Genomic DNA, 19,545 nt, shown 5'->3' with positions numbered 1-19,545 from the left:
TGGGATTGCTCAGAGGTTGTTTGAAGCCCTGCCCCCTTTCACCACACTTTGCAAACCTGCCTTCTGGATCACTACTAGTTAGGGGATGAAGTCCCCTTGACTCTTGAGGGTCCTGAGGGCCAACAACTCCTCTTGACCAACATATCAGAATTGTTGTGAGGTCATCAGAGGGACCACCCCCTTTCTCCACCACTCTGCAAATACGCTCTGGGGCACACTTCTGATTGGGGGAAGAAGTCTACTTGGATGCTGAGAGTCCTTGGGGGCCAACAATCCCTTCTGTTGCCTCCAGTAAGTCCCAAACAGTGGGATTGCTGAGAGATCTTCGGAGGCTACACCCCCTTTCTCCACCCTTTGCAAATGCACCTCCTGGAGCACTACTGGTTGGAGAATAAAGTACCCTTGGATGCTGAGGGTCCTTGGGGGCCAAGAACCCCTCCTATTACCTCCAGTAAGTCCACACAGAGGGATTGTTGAGTGCTGTTCAGAGGCCCCTTCCCCTTTCTCCACCACTCTGCAAATGTGACTAATAATTAAAAAAACTAGAATCTTACTTTAAAAAAAAAAGGTAAGAGAGACACTATAATTAGGAAATAGAACTTAAAAAACCTTACATATTCACTTAAAAAACAGAGGTTACAGGGACGTTATAATTAGGCTCAGATTTCACTCATACAAAACAATAGAAATTCAGCAGTTATAGTTACCAGAGCTATGACAATTTTCAGTGACATCCCTGATGACATCTCAAATGATATCACTGATGACATCATCCACAGAACCATTCACAATCCTACTCATACCCCATACAACCTCTAGTACACTTACTCACACATCCACACAACCACTCACATACCAATTTACAGACCCATACCAGTACTCACACACTGACTCACTCTACCATAGAGCAACTCACACCCCTACTCACTCCTTCATACAGCCACTCACATAACCATTCACTTACCCACATAGTCACTCATACAACCAGCCACTCGCCCTCCCATCCACTCAAACCCCTACTCACACACAGACATATTCACCTATACAGCCACTCACACACCCAATCGCATACCCATACAGTCTTTCAACACAGCCACTCACTCACCAATACAAACACTAACCCACTCACTCACACACCCACATACCCACACACTGACATCACCACTTACATTTCCATTCACCCATCCATACAAGCACTCTTATATCTGCTCACTCAACCATACAGTCAGTCACACAGACACTCTCCAATACAACCATTCACACACCAACTCACTTAACCAAACACTCACTGAAACTTACCATATAGCCAGTTACCCAGTCACTCTCACATACAGTCATTCAGACACCCACTCACTCACCCATACATTCACTCTAACAGCCACTCACCCACCCATGCAGGCACTGATACACCCACTTACTCAGCAACATAGTCACCCATACAACCACTCACTCACCCTCACAGCTACTTATATATCTACTTATAAACCATAAAGCCACTCACATACCCACCCAAACACCCATACAGCCACTCACACACCCACAAAGCCCCTCACATACACATCCATACAACCACTGATATTCACATTCACACATTCATACACCCATACAACCACTAACACAACTACCTACACATCTATAGACCTAGTCAGATAGCTTCTCACTCGCCCATACATTCACTAATGCATGCACTCACATATCCATAGAGCTACACACACATTGATACAGAAAGTCACACACCTACTCAGATCACACATATTACAGAAAGCATCAATCATTAGTAGCACAAATAGTATACTAATCTAAATTTTGTAGTAGCTTAGCATTTATGTTTAGCACCCATAAACTCTTGAAAACACTTGTATTCACTGGGTGATGTCATCAGTGATGTCATTTGAGATGTCATCAGTGATGTCACTGACCATGTCATGAGTGATGTAATATGTGAGGTCATAAGCAGTGCATTGCGGGGAGAAGTTATAATTAGCTCAGGTAACTAGACCTGCTGAATTTCTATGGTTTTGTATGAGTGAAATCTCAGTCTAACTATAATGTCCCAGTAACCTTTGATTTTTTCAGTCAATTTCGATATTTTTTTAATTCTATTTCCTACTTTTAACGTCCCTGTAACCTTTGTTTTTTTCAGTGAATGTATATATTTATTTTATTCTATTTCCTAATTTTAATGTCCCTGTAACCTTTGGTTTTTAAGTGAATTCCTAAGGTTTTGTATTTTCATTTCCTAACTGTAACCTGCAACCTCTGAGAATGAGTGTGTGACTGAATGCATGAGTGTCTTAGTGGGTGTGTGATTGAGTGCGTGAGTGAGTGTCACAATGAGGGTGTGAATGGGTGAGTGAGTGTCTGTATGGGTATAAAATATAGAACTGCAATTTAGATAATCAGTTTTGACATACATGCTTGATAGATGAATTATAAATATTACGTTTGAAGGATTCCTTCTGTACATGGTAGGGAAGCAAATTGTCTATGTCCATGGTCGACTTCCTTTTTATTAAAGGTGTGTACTAGTGATTTTAACTTGACTAAGGCTACTGTGTATATACTCCAAACTCCACCGCTGGTAGTGAAAAGAAAAGGAGATGCACTCACTTTGCAAATGCTCTTCAGTGTTTTATTATTCACAAGCATTAGTAAACCCTATGTGTTTCACTCCTCTTTGGACCTTTTCATGGATGCAAAGTGAGTCCTTCTTTGCTTTTTTTTGACCACTTATATATCTGCATTTATCCATTCAGTTGTTACTCAATCCAATGCATGCTAGTCATGTTTACATCCCTCAAATTGGTAACTCTCTCCAATTTATTTTTGTATGTTATGCAGTTTTTAAAATGGTCACTGTTATTCAATGCCTTTATGAGGCATAGCATAATGTATTAATTTACAGACCTCCCATGGGCCAGCACTCATACCTTGAATGCTTTGTGCCAATAAACAATTCATTATAGCTGCAACTATTCCATACTGAATAGCTTTCAATGCATACAGGACCCACTAACCTTTACATTTAGCCGGAGGTGGCAGCTCTCGCCAAATTTCACATCACAGGATGATGGTCCTTTGTGGGTGTGATAGCACACTTTATCATGGTAGTTCAAACTGCAGTGGCAAGACAACACCACCTTTATGAACACCAAACTCCGCCACTGGCGGAGAATGTTGTGTCCATAGGACTGCAACCCCAGCAGACATGCTGGGGTGGAAAAATATCACAGCTTAAGAAGTTGTAAATTCTACTAAGGTAACCCTTAATGAGCAAGACTGAAACAGTGGATAGGGTCTTTAGTTTTAGGGTAGGCAAGCAAACATTAAAGGATGGCCTGGATGTTTGACAATGGCCTGGTTATAATGAGTGAGGAATTTGGAAGAAGTTAAAAAGATAGAGAAACTTGTGCTTGGCATTCATTTTGTAAACAAGCCAGTGCAATCAGAATAAATATTTGTAGAAAAGAGCTTTAAAGAGCTTCAATGTGAGCAGGTGATTAAGAAGGACACACCTACCGGTTGCTCTTTTGATTAAATATTTAATCTTTGCCAGATAGGGTATACTGCAATGAAAAGTAGCTTCACTAATCTGAAAGACAACTTTGAGAACTAGACAGGTTAGAACAGGTCAGCAACTAAATGACAGTGTTACTTCTGTAGAGGATGAAAGAAGCTAAAAAGAAGCCTTTGAATAAAATAAGCAGTACTGAGTGCAATAGAAGGCAGGAAATTAAGGCAGATTTTCACTGTTAATAAGAAAATGTTAATTGCAATTACTCAATCCACAATTTTGAGACGTTTCCTCTTGTTTGCCAAAATATTCCTAGTATTCTTGTCTGGTCTTAGCAAGATGATGTAACACTTTGGAAAAAATATACAGGCAACCAAAGCAAAACTGGAAGACAAGATGGCGAAAATCTCCATGGCAACCATGTACTTGCCCTTAGTGCTGAGATAAGCTGGAATAAATGAGAGCCAGACGCTGAGAAATGCGAGCATGCTGAACGTTATGAACTTTGCCTCATTGAAGCTATCAGGCAATTTTCTGGCTAGGAAGGCCACTATGAGGCTGATGGTGGCTAGAAGTCCAAGATATCCCAGCATGCACCAGAAAGCAATTGGAGACCCTTCATTGCATTCAACTATTATCTTTCCTGGCTGAGAGTGGGTATTATAGTCAGGGAAAGATGGCAAGTGACTCAACCAAGATACACAGAGAATAACTTGAATGAGTGTACAAATAGTTACAATCATATACACCAACTGGAGCCCAATCCATTTCTTTAAGTTACTTGTGGGATTGATAGCCTTAAAGGCAACAACCACCATAATGGTTTTAGCCAACACACAAGAGACGCAGAGAGCAAAAATAACGCCAAAGGCTGCCTGACGGAGGAGGCATTTCTCTGAACTTGGAAAGCCAATGAAAAACAAGGAACAGAGAAAACAAAGAGCAAGTGCCAGTAGTAGAAGGTAGCTGAGAAATCTGTTATTTGCTTTGACGATTGGGGTGTTCCTGAAATAAAAAAATAGTGTCAGGATACCAGAAGGTATTGCAGAGAGACCAATGCTAATCACTGCCAGGGTGGCTCCTAGAGGTTCTTCATAGGACAGGAACTCTATAGTCTTTGGGATGCATCGGTTTTGTCTCTCATTGGGCCACTGGTCCCAGGGACACTTGGAACACTTCAGAGAATCTGCAAGAGAAAGTGAACAATAATCTAGCCATGCATTACCTTCACCATACAAGAGAGTATTAGCTTGATGCTCAGAGATGCTAATCTACTCACCAGTTTGATTGCTTATTTCTTCCAGTGGACACAGGACACACATGAAACAGCAGTCAGGCTCGCCTTCTTTTGCAGCTTTCCAAAAACCAGGAGGGCAGCTTGGACTGCACACAGAGAGAGGGACCTGTGTGATTAAAAACTTAAGTTAAATCATTCACACAAATGTTGATAAAAGCTCCTCACAATCATTACAAGCAAAGTCTTCATTTTCAATTATTTTGTACACCCAGGATTTTCAAGTAGCTATACTAAAAGAGGCTCTACTATATAATACCATATAATACTGATACTACTAATAATAATAATAATATTAACAATGCTACTACTAGTGCTACTACTACTTACTACTAACAATAATAATAATGATGATAGTAATACTAGTAATACTACTACTAATAAAGATAATAATAATAATACTAATAATAATAGAATTACCAAAAGAAGAAGAAGAAGAAGAAGAAGTACAACAACAACTTGATTTATGTGTAGCATTTCATGAATACTCCAGCATAGATGCTTTAAGTAGACTCCGACATTGCCTTCAAACATTGCATTATTGAAACATTTGTTTGTCAATTTTCTTCTAGTAAAATCATTGCAAACAAACATACCCTAAAACACATGCCAAAACAGGCTGCCCACCCCAAAAGAAAGAGCATGACTCAAAGCATCCTATGAAGACAATTCAAATTCATGCCAGAAAAATCTCTGAAATTTTACACACATTTATAAAGGCACATTAGGCATGATAAGTGACATATGTGAGAAAGTTGACATTCTACAGATAAAAGTTGTGATTAGCGTTTGATATGTTGGCTAGTTCCAGCAATTCTATAAACCAGATCATATTGGTCCTTTTGCATGTACACTGAAGGAGTGTCTCAACATGTGTGATAGTGGTCTCAAATATGTAACTTTTCTGTCTTTTCCATTTCTCAAATATTTTACTATTCTGTCTTTCCATTGTTTGTTTGTCAAAAGTCACAATTCTGTGGGACTTTGAATGCCCGCCTCAGGAACGAGCTCAAGTCAAAAGTCAGTGTGGCCATGACTTATTTGCAAGACTCAATAGACTGCCTGTCCCTGCGAGACCTCTGGGAGAGAGCTGGTAAACAAAATTGTTAAAATTATTTCCATATTAGAGGATAAAGCGGCATTAAGGAAAAGGGCACACAACTGGTTTGTCCTACAGTGCTACTCCAGAGGTTCTCCTCAACACTACTTAGTTGCTGGCTTTATGAGAGCGGCAAAAGTTGGACATCCTTCCATCACTGTTTCAGTTGCCCTCCCTGGAAAAGTGCACAAACAACAACCAACTGCCGATTATGTGGAGAATCAAAAGAGGACATGTTACATCTATTATGCATATGAAGGAGATTAGACAAGGAATGAAGCCACATATTAAAACCAGCCCTGAAAAGAATGGGTATAAGTACATGTAGGCAGGCAGTGAAAGCATGTTTTGAAGGTGGGGATGTTCAGCTAACATGCCAACTGGTCCAATTTATAGGCAAAGTAGGAAAAATGATAAAATCCGAATCCTAGATTACCACATGGGCCACCAGACTATGCACTTAAGATTCAGCTACTGTTACGCTAGCAACCAAGAAAACCTGTACCCACTTGCCTTAGCTACTGGGAGCCATTCTTAAGACCAGTGCGAAGTAAGTCTTTCCTCCGTTATGTTCCTGCCAGTTGATTAGCCAGCAGTGTGGGTAAACATTGGGTTGGGGGTATAAAATCATCCACTGATTCAACTACTACCCCTAAGCGATCCACTATATACACCTTTCCTGCCCGCGCCATGGGAGCTTTATCTAAATAAATAGACCTAGCTTAACGGCTCATGTCCTTGAGTGAAAATAAGCAAAACAGGCTAACTGAGGGTGTAATATTTACTAGGGAGCAGTCTGATCTGAGTAAAGATCAAGCCAGCCAGAATACAGGATGCATTAAGGGGTCAGAGAGTACAGCAGCTTGCCAAATACCCAATGTGATAGAATCAGTATCAATTCCTATATCCCCGTGCCACGCCGCAAAAACCAAAGTCCCAAAAACAGCCCAACCACCTGCAGCTAAACGTAAAAGAAAGACACAGAACAATATTTCTGCCAACTTGAGCTGCCAGGCCATACCTTTTTTTGTAAGGGATAGCTGACAACTGTAACCCTATGGATAAACCGGCTTGGGCCCCATTCTAGGAGAAGCTACTAACTGTTGTTAATGACCTACTAAAGCCACTCAAAGGAAGACTTGGCAGGTTGCAGGATGAATTGAAAAAGGTAACTTCCTCCGGTGCTACTCTACCAAACGAGGGGCCACGAGTACCAGACTTGAGACAGGACAATATAATAGGAGACAAGCCCGCCCCTGCCGAAGCTGTGGCTTAATATTGTGAAGTTCTAATGTGTAATGTGTATGATTATGTGTGAGAGGTTAATAGGGAGTCTGTTATGGAGTCTGTTACAATGATGCATTTTGTGGGCCAATCTTTACAGAGTCAAAATCATAAACACCCTCCCAATATCAACATGCCTTCACAGGTGCTAGTCACCATTAATCTGCCACCTGCCTGTTGCCCATATGTGGCAGTACTGGTTAGTGTCCGCCCGTTAAAGCCAGGGGCTAGGGAGACTACGGAATGTTTGAAGAACAAGGTTTTTCAATGGCGTAGCTCCAAACATTCTTTTCTACCTGCCTGGGCACGCGAATTCCTGTTCACAAGGAGAGTGGGGTGGATCGGACTACTAGAAAAGTTTGGGGGGGTGGTTGCATAGTTATTGATTTTAGGAACCCGAGGGTTGCTAGAGGTATCCACACACAGGTGGTGCCACCCAAAGTGGCGGCCTAAGATATGGGTATACTCCCATTGTTTTTTTTTACCCACACCTACAGATTCTAAGCCAACATTATAATGGTGCATGGAACCCATAGGCACCAAGGATGATGCTGAGATTGCACCTGCCATTTTACCCTGATCTTGAAATGCCTCATAGATACCAAGTACTGAGTACCTTAGATGATACCAAATGACCCAGTCCTGGCCTATTCCATGCTGGGGACCCCTGGATTTATCAGTGAGGGGGTTCTATTACTGTTTGGGCAAGTCATCTGCCCCCCAAAGACCATAAATCAATTCCTGGGACACCTTCAGTCAGTAGGTTGGTTGTAGCCAAGGCCGTAAAGGCAACCTGTAATGAACACCCTAGAACCTGTAACATACCCATTTGTGCTTCAAATATGGATCCTGTATGTCAGCCCTATGAGGGAGGGTTTAAGCTTGCAACATGGAATGTGAATGGGCCTACCGAATAAGATAGGGAATGCATTCTGGATTATCACTATATCAGACCTAGTGCACAATTGCTGAACATATAGAAGGGTATTCCTCATATTTTTTTAGAAGCTCTAGGGTCATAAGTTGGGCAGGCTAAAGGGGGACTACAGACACTTATCTTTAATAGCATTTATGTAAATGTCAAAAAGATTGCATCAGTGGGCCCCCATTCACAATTAATGTGGCTGAATAAAAAAGGATGGAGAGACATTGTAATTGTACATTTTGATAACAATATTTTCAATTCAGCACATAGTAGTGTGACCACAGACCTTGACCATGGTCTCAAAGCCTTTTTAGCTTCCATCCATACAGATGTTGTACTAGTATGGGCAGGTGACTTTAATATTCAGGCATGTGCAGTATCTACCACCTGGGAATGTGGCCATATTTACCAGGATGGGGAGGGTAAATATCATTTTTTTCATAATGAGTATGGGGGAGCACTAAACTCAATCATCTCCAAATATGATATTCATTTACTTAGATGTGGCTGTGGTATTAATGTCTCAGCTATTGATATGTGTGGTAACCTCAGTATCGTACCCTCAATCTTTACTGAACACAGTCTACTTACATTACCGTTCTTTTTTTGGAGACAAGGTAGGTCTCATTTAACTCAGTAAATAGTACTAATCCAACCAGGATAAATGATGTAAGAATCAAGTGAATGGGCGTTGACCCCAGTACAATCTCCAGAAAATAGTTATGTCTAACTTTAGGGAAATAACCTATTGTCTCTAGGACGATATTGTCCCAAATATAATGTTAGAAAACGTTAGTTATATTACTGCTGCTATTAAATCACTTTTATCTCAGTACCCAAATACACAAGGGAACAAGAGAAGGTAGATAGTGTTTGTACAAAAACATTACAGTCACTTAAACATGCCCTGCTAATTCCCCACAAGATACATTGGCTATTAAGTCCATTCGGAGTAAGTACAAACTATATATAGCCGCTAGGAAATATATAATCCAGGCTGAAGCATGAAAACTTGGCCATTGCTACAGGAACCATGAATACAAAACCTTTTGGGTATACAGTGAATACACCCTTTCTAAAGAATGACAATATCCCTGAGTTCTGCCCTTTTGTCCCTTGATAGATGGATAACACATTTTTCAGAACTTTTAAGACAAAGTACTGAGAAGGCCATAGGGCAAGACTGGGAGCCATTGTGTGATGGGGGTGCCTCCCCTTGAATGTTATCAATGAAGAAGTCCACCTGACTATATAGGCCAGTGCTGGGCGTCAGGCTCCAGGCTCTGACGGGGTGCCAGTAGATGTTTTTAAATCTGCCCCTGAATTGTGGGGACGTATCCGAACCAGGGTCTTTAATTCAGCCATTACAGATACAATACCATCTTCTTGAGGTGAATCAACTATTTTACCTATATTTAAAAAAGGGGATAAAAATTACCCAAACAATTACTGCCCTATTTCCATCCTGGACTCCTCCTTGAAAGTAATGAGTGGAATCCTGGTAATAAGAGTAGGGCATCCCAAGGGATTTTTAAATTTTCTTCAAAACTAGGGAATCGGCCTATTAAGGAGATGGAAGCCATTTATAAAGCGAAAGGAGTAGCTACAGCCCTTTATAGGGCAGGCCTCTGGGGTTAAACAAATAGCTCAGCCTTGCAAATAGAGAAAAATAGCTTTTTAAAATGCTACCCTCCTCCGCATCAAATACTATTGTACTTTATGAGGTCGGACTACTGCTTCTAGAGTATCTTTTATTGGTTAAACCATTGCTGTTGTGGGCCTCAATATGGGCCAAGGAAGAAACTGACTTTACCAGATCAATTATTTTGGACTGTTTAACCCTGAATGATGCACTAAGTATTCCTTGGCTACTGTATGTCAATTCCTCCCTCACCGGGCTTTTTAATTTATCTATCTGGTTGGATCCTACAAAGGTATTATCTCTATTCAAGTGAAGGATTAAAGAAACATTTCTCCAGCATAGACTGGATCGTCGATGGATGGATGAGAGGAACAAACCAACGATTTCCTTTTATAAATCTTTGAAATTGGAGGAGGGAGGAAATATTATCTAACATTCGTGGCTAATGCGCAGCATAATTTTGTGCTGATAAGAATGAGATGTGTCATTGTACACCACCTAGTCGCTTTCCCAACTATGAAGTCTCGCCCCACCTGATATGGCTCTTTGTCCTTGTGACAACCGAAGTAAACAAAGCACATTGCACTAGCTATTGTTCTGTAAATTTGATCTGACTTTTAGGGTATTTTATCTTAAACCATTGTTTGTCGCACAGAACATTAGGTCACATAAAGCTGCAATGAGATATTTGGTGACACTAGGGTGCCGATTCCGATCCGTTAAAAAAAATTACCGTTCGACTCGTATCCGTATTTTTTTACGTACGAATCGTACAAGTCCCGTACAACCGGTGAAGTACGATTCGTACTTTAAAAAATACATACGAATCATATTAGTAAAAGGTCTACGAGACGTCCATGGACAGTTTTACTTACGAATCGTAAAACTGAAGTCCGAGCGCACAAGTCCGATCCGTACCGGCGTTCCGAATACACAAGCATATGGAAAACGTCCCGTACGGAGTGAACTTTGTACGACCCCTACCCCGGGTACACTTGTGCCTGGGGTACGAGTCGTATGGCCCCCCCCAGCCTCCCCCCACACGCGTATGTCCGCACCGTATCCCCACCCGCGTATGTCTGCACCATACCCCCCCACCCGCGTATATCCGCACCGTACCCCCACCGTATGTACGGTCCGTACATACGCGAGGATTGGGGTACACCTGGGGTACGGTGCGGACATACGTGGGTGGGGGGTACGGTGCGGACATACGCGGGTGGGGGGGTACGGTGTGGACATACGCAGGTGGGGGGTACGGTGCGGAAATACGCACCGTACATACGCACTGTTGGCTTATGTACGGTGCGTACCCCAACAGCGCGTATGTACGCACCGTACATATGCAATGTTGGGGTACGCACCGTACATGATGACACGTACGATGTGGTTGATGGCGTGTTCGTGGCGTACCGGGCCCCCTTTTCGTCGTGCATCACAGTGTACTTAGCTTTTCCGGCACGTTTTAGGCTCCCGTAAAAAAATAGCCATGCAGAGTGCTGTAGGTACAAATCGTACTTGCTGGTCCGTAAAACGCTGCCTCCAGGATTAGAATAGTAGGTATTTTTTAGCCGTACGGTGTTTTTTACGATTCGTACGGAAATGGTATTTCTGTACGAATCGTACTTGCTGGTTTGTAAGGTGGATTTCCTGGGTACGAGTCGTACGGCGAATACGCTCCGTACGACCATTCGTACCCGGGTCTTACAGGATCGTAATCGGCACCTAGGTGAACCTTCTTTATGTTATAATGCTGCCCTATTAATCAATCAGCGTGATGTAAAGTATCATGCAATAGTGAAACATATGAATTTCTATAATCATTATTGTATGCATTGTATCTAAAAGTTTATAATTGTTTTAAATGTGCTATTTTTTTGTACTTTTATGGCTGTTTTTCGATAGCCAAATAAAGTTTTGCGACGACAACAATGACATAATTCCATGACTGTAAGCGTGTAATAAATGTTTCTGAGGCTTAAAGATATATACTAAGATGTAGTATAAGTTAAATTACTATTCTTTCTGTACTGCTAATTAGCTATACTATTTCTAACATATCTAATCTGAGAGGCTGGGTGACTTATATGTATTAGTGTGTGAGTGGATGTCTGAGTGACTATCTGGGTCTGTGAGTAGATGTGTGTCAGTGGTTAAGTGAGTAGCTGTATGGGTGAGTGAGTGGCTGTATGAGTGGCTGCATAGGTGTCAGAGTAGGTGTGTGAGTGGCTGTGTGGGTGACTGAGTGGTTCTATGGATGAGAGCATAGGTATATATGTGGTTGTATGGGTGAGTGAATAACAGTTTTTATAGCTGTATGTGTGTCTGCATCGTCAGAGTGGTTAATGAGTGGCTGTATTGGAGACTGAATGTCTGTGTGAGTGGTTGTAAGGGTAGGTGAGTGTGTCTGAGTGGTTATATGGATGTGTGAAAGGGCATGTAAGCGGTTCTGTGGGTTTGGTGTTATGGCTGAGTGTAAGACTGTGTCAGTGGCTGTATGGGTGGGCAAGTGGGTGTGTGACTAACTGCATTGGTGAGTAAGTGGCATTGTGAGCAGCAGAATGGGTGAGTGCATGGATGTTTGGGTACCTGTATGGGTGAGTGAGTGGCTGTATAAGATTCTGTATGGGTAATTGGCTGGGTGTGTGAGTGCCTGTAAGGGTGTATGAGTGGGTGTGTAAATGTCTGTATATCTGTATGACTGGATGTGGGAGTAGCGATATTAGATGAGCGAGTGTCAGTGGCTGTATTGGTAAGTGTGTGGGTTTATGAGTACCTGTATGGGTGAATGAGTGACTGTGTGAGTTTCTTTATGGGTGATTGAGTGGCTATGTCATTGGCAGTATGAGTGAGTGGATATGTGAGTAGCACTATGGACGAGTGAGTGGTTGTGTGAGTCCTGGTATGGGTATGTGAATAGGTATGTGAGGGGTTGGGTGAGAGGGGTGTATGAGAGGTTCTATGAGGTATTAGTCAGTGTGTTAGTGGTGGTTCTGTGGATGATGTAATCAGTAATGTAATTTGTGTTGGCATCAGTGATGTCACTCACCATGTCATGAGTGATGTACAATATCAGATCATAAGCAGTGCATTATGGGGGTGTAAGTTGAAGTTTGCTCAGGTAACAATAACTGCTGATTTCCACTGGTTTTGCACAAGAGAAATCTGAGCCTAACTATAAAGTCCCTGTTGCCTTTGCTTTTTTCAGTGAGACTCTACTTTTTTTCTAAATTCTATTTCTGAACTATAAGTTCCCAGTATCCTTTGTTTTTATTAGTGAATTTCTCAGGTTGCATTTAATTCTATTTCCTAGGTATACCATCCCTGTAGCCTTTGAATTTTTAAATCAATTTCTATGGTGTTTTAATTTTATTTTCTAAGTGTAACTTGTAACCTTGAAAGTGTGTGAGTGAATGCATGAGTGTCTCACTGGATGTGTGAGTAGGAACGTATCTTAGGGGGTCTGGGAATGGGGCCATGAGTTTCTGTGTGGTTATCTAAGTGATTGCTTGAGTCTACGAGTGGGTCAGTGAGTTGGTGTGTTAGTCTGTGTGGTTCTGTGAGTGGGTGCGTGAGTGTCTGGGTGGGTCTCTGAGTGGGTGTGTGAATGTCTTAGTGCTCTATGTTATGCCCTCCTCTTCCCCCTTTTTACCTTTTCTGCTTGTTTTTCTGCCTTCTGTTTTGCCTTTCATGCTAATTTTTCTCCCCTCTGTTTTGCCCTGGTTTGCTCCACTTTGCCTTTACTGCACTTCTCTCTACCCTCTGTTTGGCCTTTTCTGCTCTTCTTTCTGCATCAAACCTAAACCCCCCAGGGTCCTGGGTACTAACCCCTCCCCGGGGCTTTATTTGAAGTGGGAGGGGGGGCCATGTGCGCCCCTCTTTCAGCTGATTTTAGCATCGGGGACCCCATCCCCCAGGGCCCAGCCACAAACAATGGAAGGAAAGTTCCGTGCCCAGGCCCAAATAATTCTTTAATTTTCTGGTAAAAGAAGTTACAGCACACATAGGAATTATACAGATCACTCATGAGGAAGGCCTATATGAAAGAGCACCAAAACATCTTAATAGAAAAGAGATACTGTGGGATATTGTGTACCTGCATTTCTATATTTAAATATTAAAAAACACTAAGGGCTAAGTTACGTGAGGCCAGACTGGCTGTACCATGTATCGGATATTTCCCTGGGAGGCTGAAAGGGTGGGGGGCAGGTTTTGTTTGTGTTGGGCGGTTTGGAGCATTGCAGCAGTTTCAAAAGCACTGCAAAGTTCCTTGGATACCCGACAGCTTTCGGACAACTATAAAAGTGTCAAGATAACTCTTGTGATTAATGTGCCTGCTGAAGAGAGATGGGAGTTTTGTCTAGTGGCAGTTTTGACTCATCTAAGTGCAGACGGAAAGGGCCTCGGTTCTACCCCTTTTGAAAAAATCCAACTTAGATGTGCTTGACCCAGGCAACTACAGGCCTATTTAACGCCTCCCACCTCTAGCCAAACTGATTGAAAAGGCTATGAATAACCAGCTCACTTCATATCTATATGAACACAACTTTCTATATGAATCACAATTCGGATTCAGGGCTGAAAACAGCACCGAAACAGCCACAGAGGAAATAAGAGCAGCAATGGATGCGGGGGGTGCTGCGTCTCTTTTCCTGCTCAACCTGTCGCCCGCCTTTGAGACGGTCGACCACAAAACCTTGCTTAATCAGCTGAACTCTCTTGGGATCTCTGGAAAAGCACTGGCATTGGTTTCCTCCTTTCTTACTGATAGGACACAATCAGTCACTTTGGGTAACTTCACCTCCCCGACCTTTACTCTCCCATGCGTTGTCCCACAGGGTTCCTCCTTGAGTCCCACACTTTTTAATGTATATGTCTCTGAGCTGGCACAAGTAATTAGATCCTTTGGGATGGAAATAACATCCTATGCAGATGATACCCAAATTGTTATATCCATCAGTAAAAATACCCAACCTCCAGTACAATGATTTAGGGAGTGTATGACAGCAGTCAGCGCATGGATGAGCTCACATTATCTTGAGCTCAATTCCAGGAAAACTGAGGTGATTTTTTTTGGTAACTTCTCCCCGTCCTGGTCTCAGATCTGGTGGCCAGATGATCTGGGAACAGCACCAATCCCAGTCCCCAAAGCAAACAATGTAGGTGTAATGATCGACCAAACACTGGACCTTGAATCCCAAGTCAAGGCAGTTACAACATCCAGTTCCTTCATCCATAAGCAATCAAGAAACTCCTGCCTATGATTCCTACAGAAATAAAAAAAAACGGTAGCCACATCCTTAATCCTGTCCAGGCTAAATTACTGTAATGGACTATATCTTGGTATTCCCATAAATCATGTAAGAAGGCTCCAGATGATCGAAAATGCGGCTGCAAGAATCCTCCTGGGAATTCCCAAATTTCAGTCCGTGGGAAAACACCTCCAGAGTTTGCACTGGCTACCAAATCAGAGTTGTATCAAATACAAAACCTTGTGCATTACATACAAGGCACTTCATGGGACTGGTCCTCACTTCTTGAGGCGGTCACTACATTGGTACTCGGCAAAACAGATGCCTCAGATCTCAAAGTTCATCTGCACTCAAAGAGTATTTAAATCAAACTTGGGGGGGCAAAAGCTTTGCGGTAGGAGCTACAAAGCTCTGGAACTCCCTCCCTCTTACCATCAGAAACCCGCCCTCCTTAACACTGTTCAGGAAAGCCATTAAGACCTGACTGTTCCTTGAAAAGTGATCTGGCTTGCCCTTCTGGTTCTGCTAGCTCCAAGACACCGTCTGGTATTCGTGCGCCGTATGCATTTTTTAACATGACATAACAATATAATGGTTGATACGCCTGCTGAAAAGCACATGTACCACGCATAGCAAAGACAATTTTAAGTGCATAGCTCAGTGAGTTACTACTTTGTCACAGAGATTCTTTTGTCACTGTGCAGTTCATTAGTTACAATCATAATCTAGCACAGTGAGCTATGAGCTGCCATCAATTCAAGACAATTCAAAAATCTTTATTCGGATACAAGTATATATCCATAAAAGCACAGTCATGATAGTAACAAGTAATAAGTGCTTCAGAAAGGAATACCACAATAAGATTACAAAGCGCGCAACAACTTTTAGGAGAGAGCATTCCAAGTGTATAAATACTGCAAGGATGAAAAGGAATTCTTCAAGATATTTGCTAACGTTTTAAACAATGATAGAAACAAAAATAGAATAAGCATAGATCATGGAGTACACATCGAGTTACGGGTGTGCACTGCAGCTTTCAAGAAAGAAACCAACCTGAAAGGTTAGCTCATCATCCTCTAAGGTAATAGCCTTCCTATAAGCTACTTCATAATCAAACACAGATGCAGTCCTGAAGAATGGTATCAAAAACCATTTGGTATATATGATATAATAATTACCAAAAAATAAAAAATGCAACATAGATTGTTTGTGAGAACCGTTACAGGGGCATGGCAAGCGGTCGAGGTTAGAGTAAAGGTACATGTAGACTGCATGATACAGGTTATAAAGTTATGTTTTTTGCCCAGTTTTCATTATCCTGATTTTGCTAATAAAGGTTTGTTTTGGTTGAAGTACATTCTTATTAATTAACTCTTTGTTATGTTCTGGATCCTGAGTTTGTGCTTCTCAAGACCAAGCACTCTTAAAGAATGCTGACCTGTATGAATGACATGGGAATCCTACAACTTATAGTCCCTTTTGCCTAGGTAACATTTTCTGTTCACTGACTTGCACATGTATGATTCATTGTCTCTGTATGAGTGTGTGATGTAAAGTGCTCCAACACCCACCGCTGGTATGAGAGGTGCTATAAAACAAATTAAATACATGACAGAGGGGCCATGGAGAGATGAGAGGCACTATTGGATGGTAATAGTGAGGGGATCATTGTAGAGCCCCCAACAAATATTGTTGTATCCTGGTGCACAGTAATAAGTCATCATCTACTATGCTTTAAAAGCTAATACATTTCAATATATAATGACAAATGTGTTCTAGAATGTATCATTTTTTTCCAGATTTTCTTTCTGGGGAAAATAACCCCAAGCCCCTTTTTATAGTGGGCAGGGTTGCTCGCTGCACATGCCATGCACCGTACAGGGGCTGGTCTGACAAAATTTACAGGGCTGCTTTTTGTCCCAAGGCGGGCCCTAGCGTTACTTCTGCCATTTTGATAGATTCATGCAGAGGTGGCATACCTGAGTGCTCCCATCTGCCCAGATGATGGAGCTGGTATTGATGATGAGTTTCTGAGTTTCAGTCGAGTCGTACATGCCCACCTTCACATGTCGAGTGGTGCCCTTTGTATCTCGCTGCCAATTCACAATGTCGTAGGATGCCGGGGGATTGCCTTGACGATCAAATGAAAAGTCAGCGCCATCGGCAGACTGAAAATGGACGTTATGAAGGTAGTGGAGAAGCTGCAGGATGAGGGCAAAGAACATGCATCATCATCAGAATAAAAGAAGGCTACAGTACTGAAACATGACCATAAAATATATAAGGGATAAGTCATTTGCTAAATTGTTTTTCAAGTAACTTCTTTTATCCACTGAATCAACTCTGAATTTGGAAAAAAAAATGTTGGCCTTGGTCGCAGGGAGCTGTATTATCTTACACAAGTTTTTAAGCGTGCTCTGGTTTTCAGTGATTTCAGGTAAATCGCATTTGAATGCTATATCAGAAATGTCATATACATTATATGGTCATATGATCGTAGGAAGTGCAAACCCAATTTACAGACTGCTCCATTCATGAATATATCTTCTAAACAATGTTTAATTAAATACCTAATCCAAATATATATAACTTAATTCTACTTTTAATTAAGAAAAATATTTGCATATATTTGCTAGAAACATGCTTTTATCAGGTACACTTCTATACATTGCTGGATTTCCATCAATCAACTTTATACCAGATGCAGATGCTAATCAGTTTAAGACTTGTATAAATGTAGGGTTCCCATGTGCTGTGTGAAGGTAAGCCTTCAGTTTGACCAGGATTTAGATGTAAATCAAGCTTTTGAGGTGGTGAAATCCTTACATTTTCAACTACCATTTGGAAAGAACATAGAGCAAAGAGCGTCCAGCCATTTTAGAACATTTGTTTGATGACTACAGTTTTCTTAAGAGTAAGTCTGCGGTGACTGGGTCAGCAGCGGCCGGTGTGGGTATGAGCAGTGGGCCTAGTGAGAGGGCGGTTTTGACAGATGATGACGAGGGAAAATTAATTAATTATTTAATTTTCCCTCATGGTCTTCTGTCAAGTTGTCCCCCAACCGGGCCCACCACCTCACCACTCTTACCTGCATGGGCAGCTCCTGACTGGGTTTAAACAACACAAAACGCAGCTACATTCCTGTCTGTATTGTCACATGGCCCATGGGGACATTGTCGTTTTCTCTAAGTTAGCATGAGCACGCTGCAGCTTTCCTGCTGCTTTGCGCACATTACTTACACAGCTTTATTTTTGCAATAATTTCTATGGCTGTTTTCACATGAGAACTCATCTCTGTGTTCACTATCTGCAAGTTCCTGGGATTGTGACCGAACATTGTGAGCAAGGTCGAATAACAATGCCCCTTATTATTTTGTTCTGACCAGGCCTTGGCCCTTAGACAAAACATGCCGATGCAGCTGTTATTTGGACAACATACTTTGGATTTATTAGAATACACAAAAAGGTAGCACACACTTGGAGAGGGACCTTTCCAGGGAGAAGAGCGAGACAGCAGCTATGATGTAGATCTACCATCTATCGGCTAAGGTATTGGGTCTGCTGACAAAACACAGAGATCTTCTAACATATAATAGTACTGCTTCTTAGCAGGGGGAGGGAGGTGCGGCTCTATTGTTGTTTCATGATGACAGCTCCCTTCATGATTTATGGACTAGCTGCTATGCTGACTCAATTTGTACTATGCATTTTCCTGCTTGTTGTGGCACGTATACTGCATGTTAGGGCACGTTAGTTAAAATAAATATTTTAAACTGTTTCATGTTCCTGTCAGATCTTACTGTGAACAAGTACAAGAGTGCGAGCGAAAGGGTGTGTCTTGCTATCACGATTCTTGAGAGATCTGGGGGTGTTGTGTTCTTGGGTGTCTAATCATTTGTTTCTCTGTGAGTGAGTAGGAGAGCAAGTGAGACACTATAGCTAGTTGGTCATGGGCTCATGAAAACTAAGGTGGTAGGATGACTCAGTCCCTATACACCAAGGTCCTATAATCCTGTGCATAGTTCTGTGTTTGTGCAGAATCCCTGCAACAGTATGTGGGGCCGATGGGCATGTCAACTCTAGTGACTGCAGATGAGCAACTGTCCTGGCAGGGGTGATGTTGTCAGACGTATTAGACCCAGATGTACCACTTTTTCACATAACGCTTCCCAGCGGACACATTGACTGCACTGTGTTGCACAAGGAAAAAACAAAGGACAGACCCATATTTACTAACATTGGCCTCCTGCTTCTGTGTGTGATGCACAGCCTCACAACATGGCACAGAGATAATTCTGCGCTATCTAACACAGGATTTGTACAGAAAGCACAAGTCCTACACCTACTCATGCTTGGAATGATCCAATGCATTGCATGTATACCGTGAACTGCAACACACAAGCAATGTGATGTTTTTCACTTTGTTTACACTTGTCTCACACACGGGTCAGTTTTTGACTTACAGCCTGATCTGGCTGTTTTAGTAGATTAGATTTTCTTTCACAAACTATGGGTACTTAGTTTATCCACACAGT

The 19,545-nt window shown here is 41.9% G+C and overlaps 1 protein-coding gene across 1 annotated transcript in view; it reads right to left on the bottom strand.

Moving 5' to 3' along the window:
- Nucleotides 1-3,780: 3,780 nt before the first annotated feature.
- The window catches only part of LOC146782715 (vomeronasal type-2 receptor 26-like), a 120,876-nt gene continuing 105,111 nt past the window's right edge, over nucleotides 3,781-19,545 (bottom strand). The window contains exons 5-7 of the mRNA XM_085637203.1: nucleotides 16,990-17,211; nucleotides 4,794-4,917; nucleotides 3,781-4,700 (exon numbers count right to left, since the gene is read on the bottom strand). Of these exons, the coding sequence (XP_085493329.1) occupies nucleotides 3,781-4,700; nucleotides 4,794-4,917; nucleotides 16,990-17,211 (1,266 nt within the window). The remainder of the gene's footprint in view (nucleotides 4,701-4,793; nucleotides 4,918-16,989; nucleotides 17,212-19,545) is intronic.

This window comes from Triturus cristatus, chromosome 12 (genome assembly GCF_964204655.1).
Source record: "Triturus cristatus chromosome 12, aTriCri1.1, whole genome shotgun sequence".
Classification (NCBI taxonomy): Eukaryota; Metazoa; Chordata; class Amphibia; order Caudata; family Salamandridae; genus Triturus; species Triturus cristatus.
Note: the sequence above shows the minus strand (reverse complement) of the source record. Positions and strands in the feature narration are given on the sequence as shown.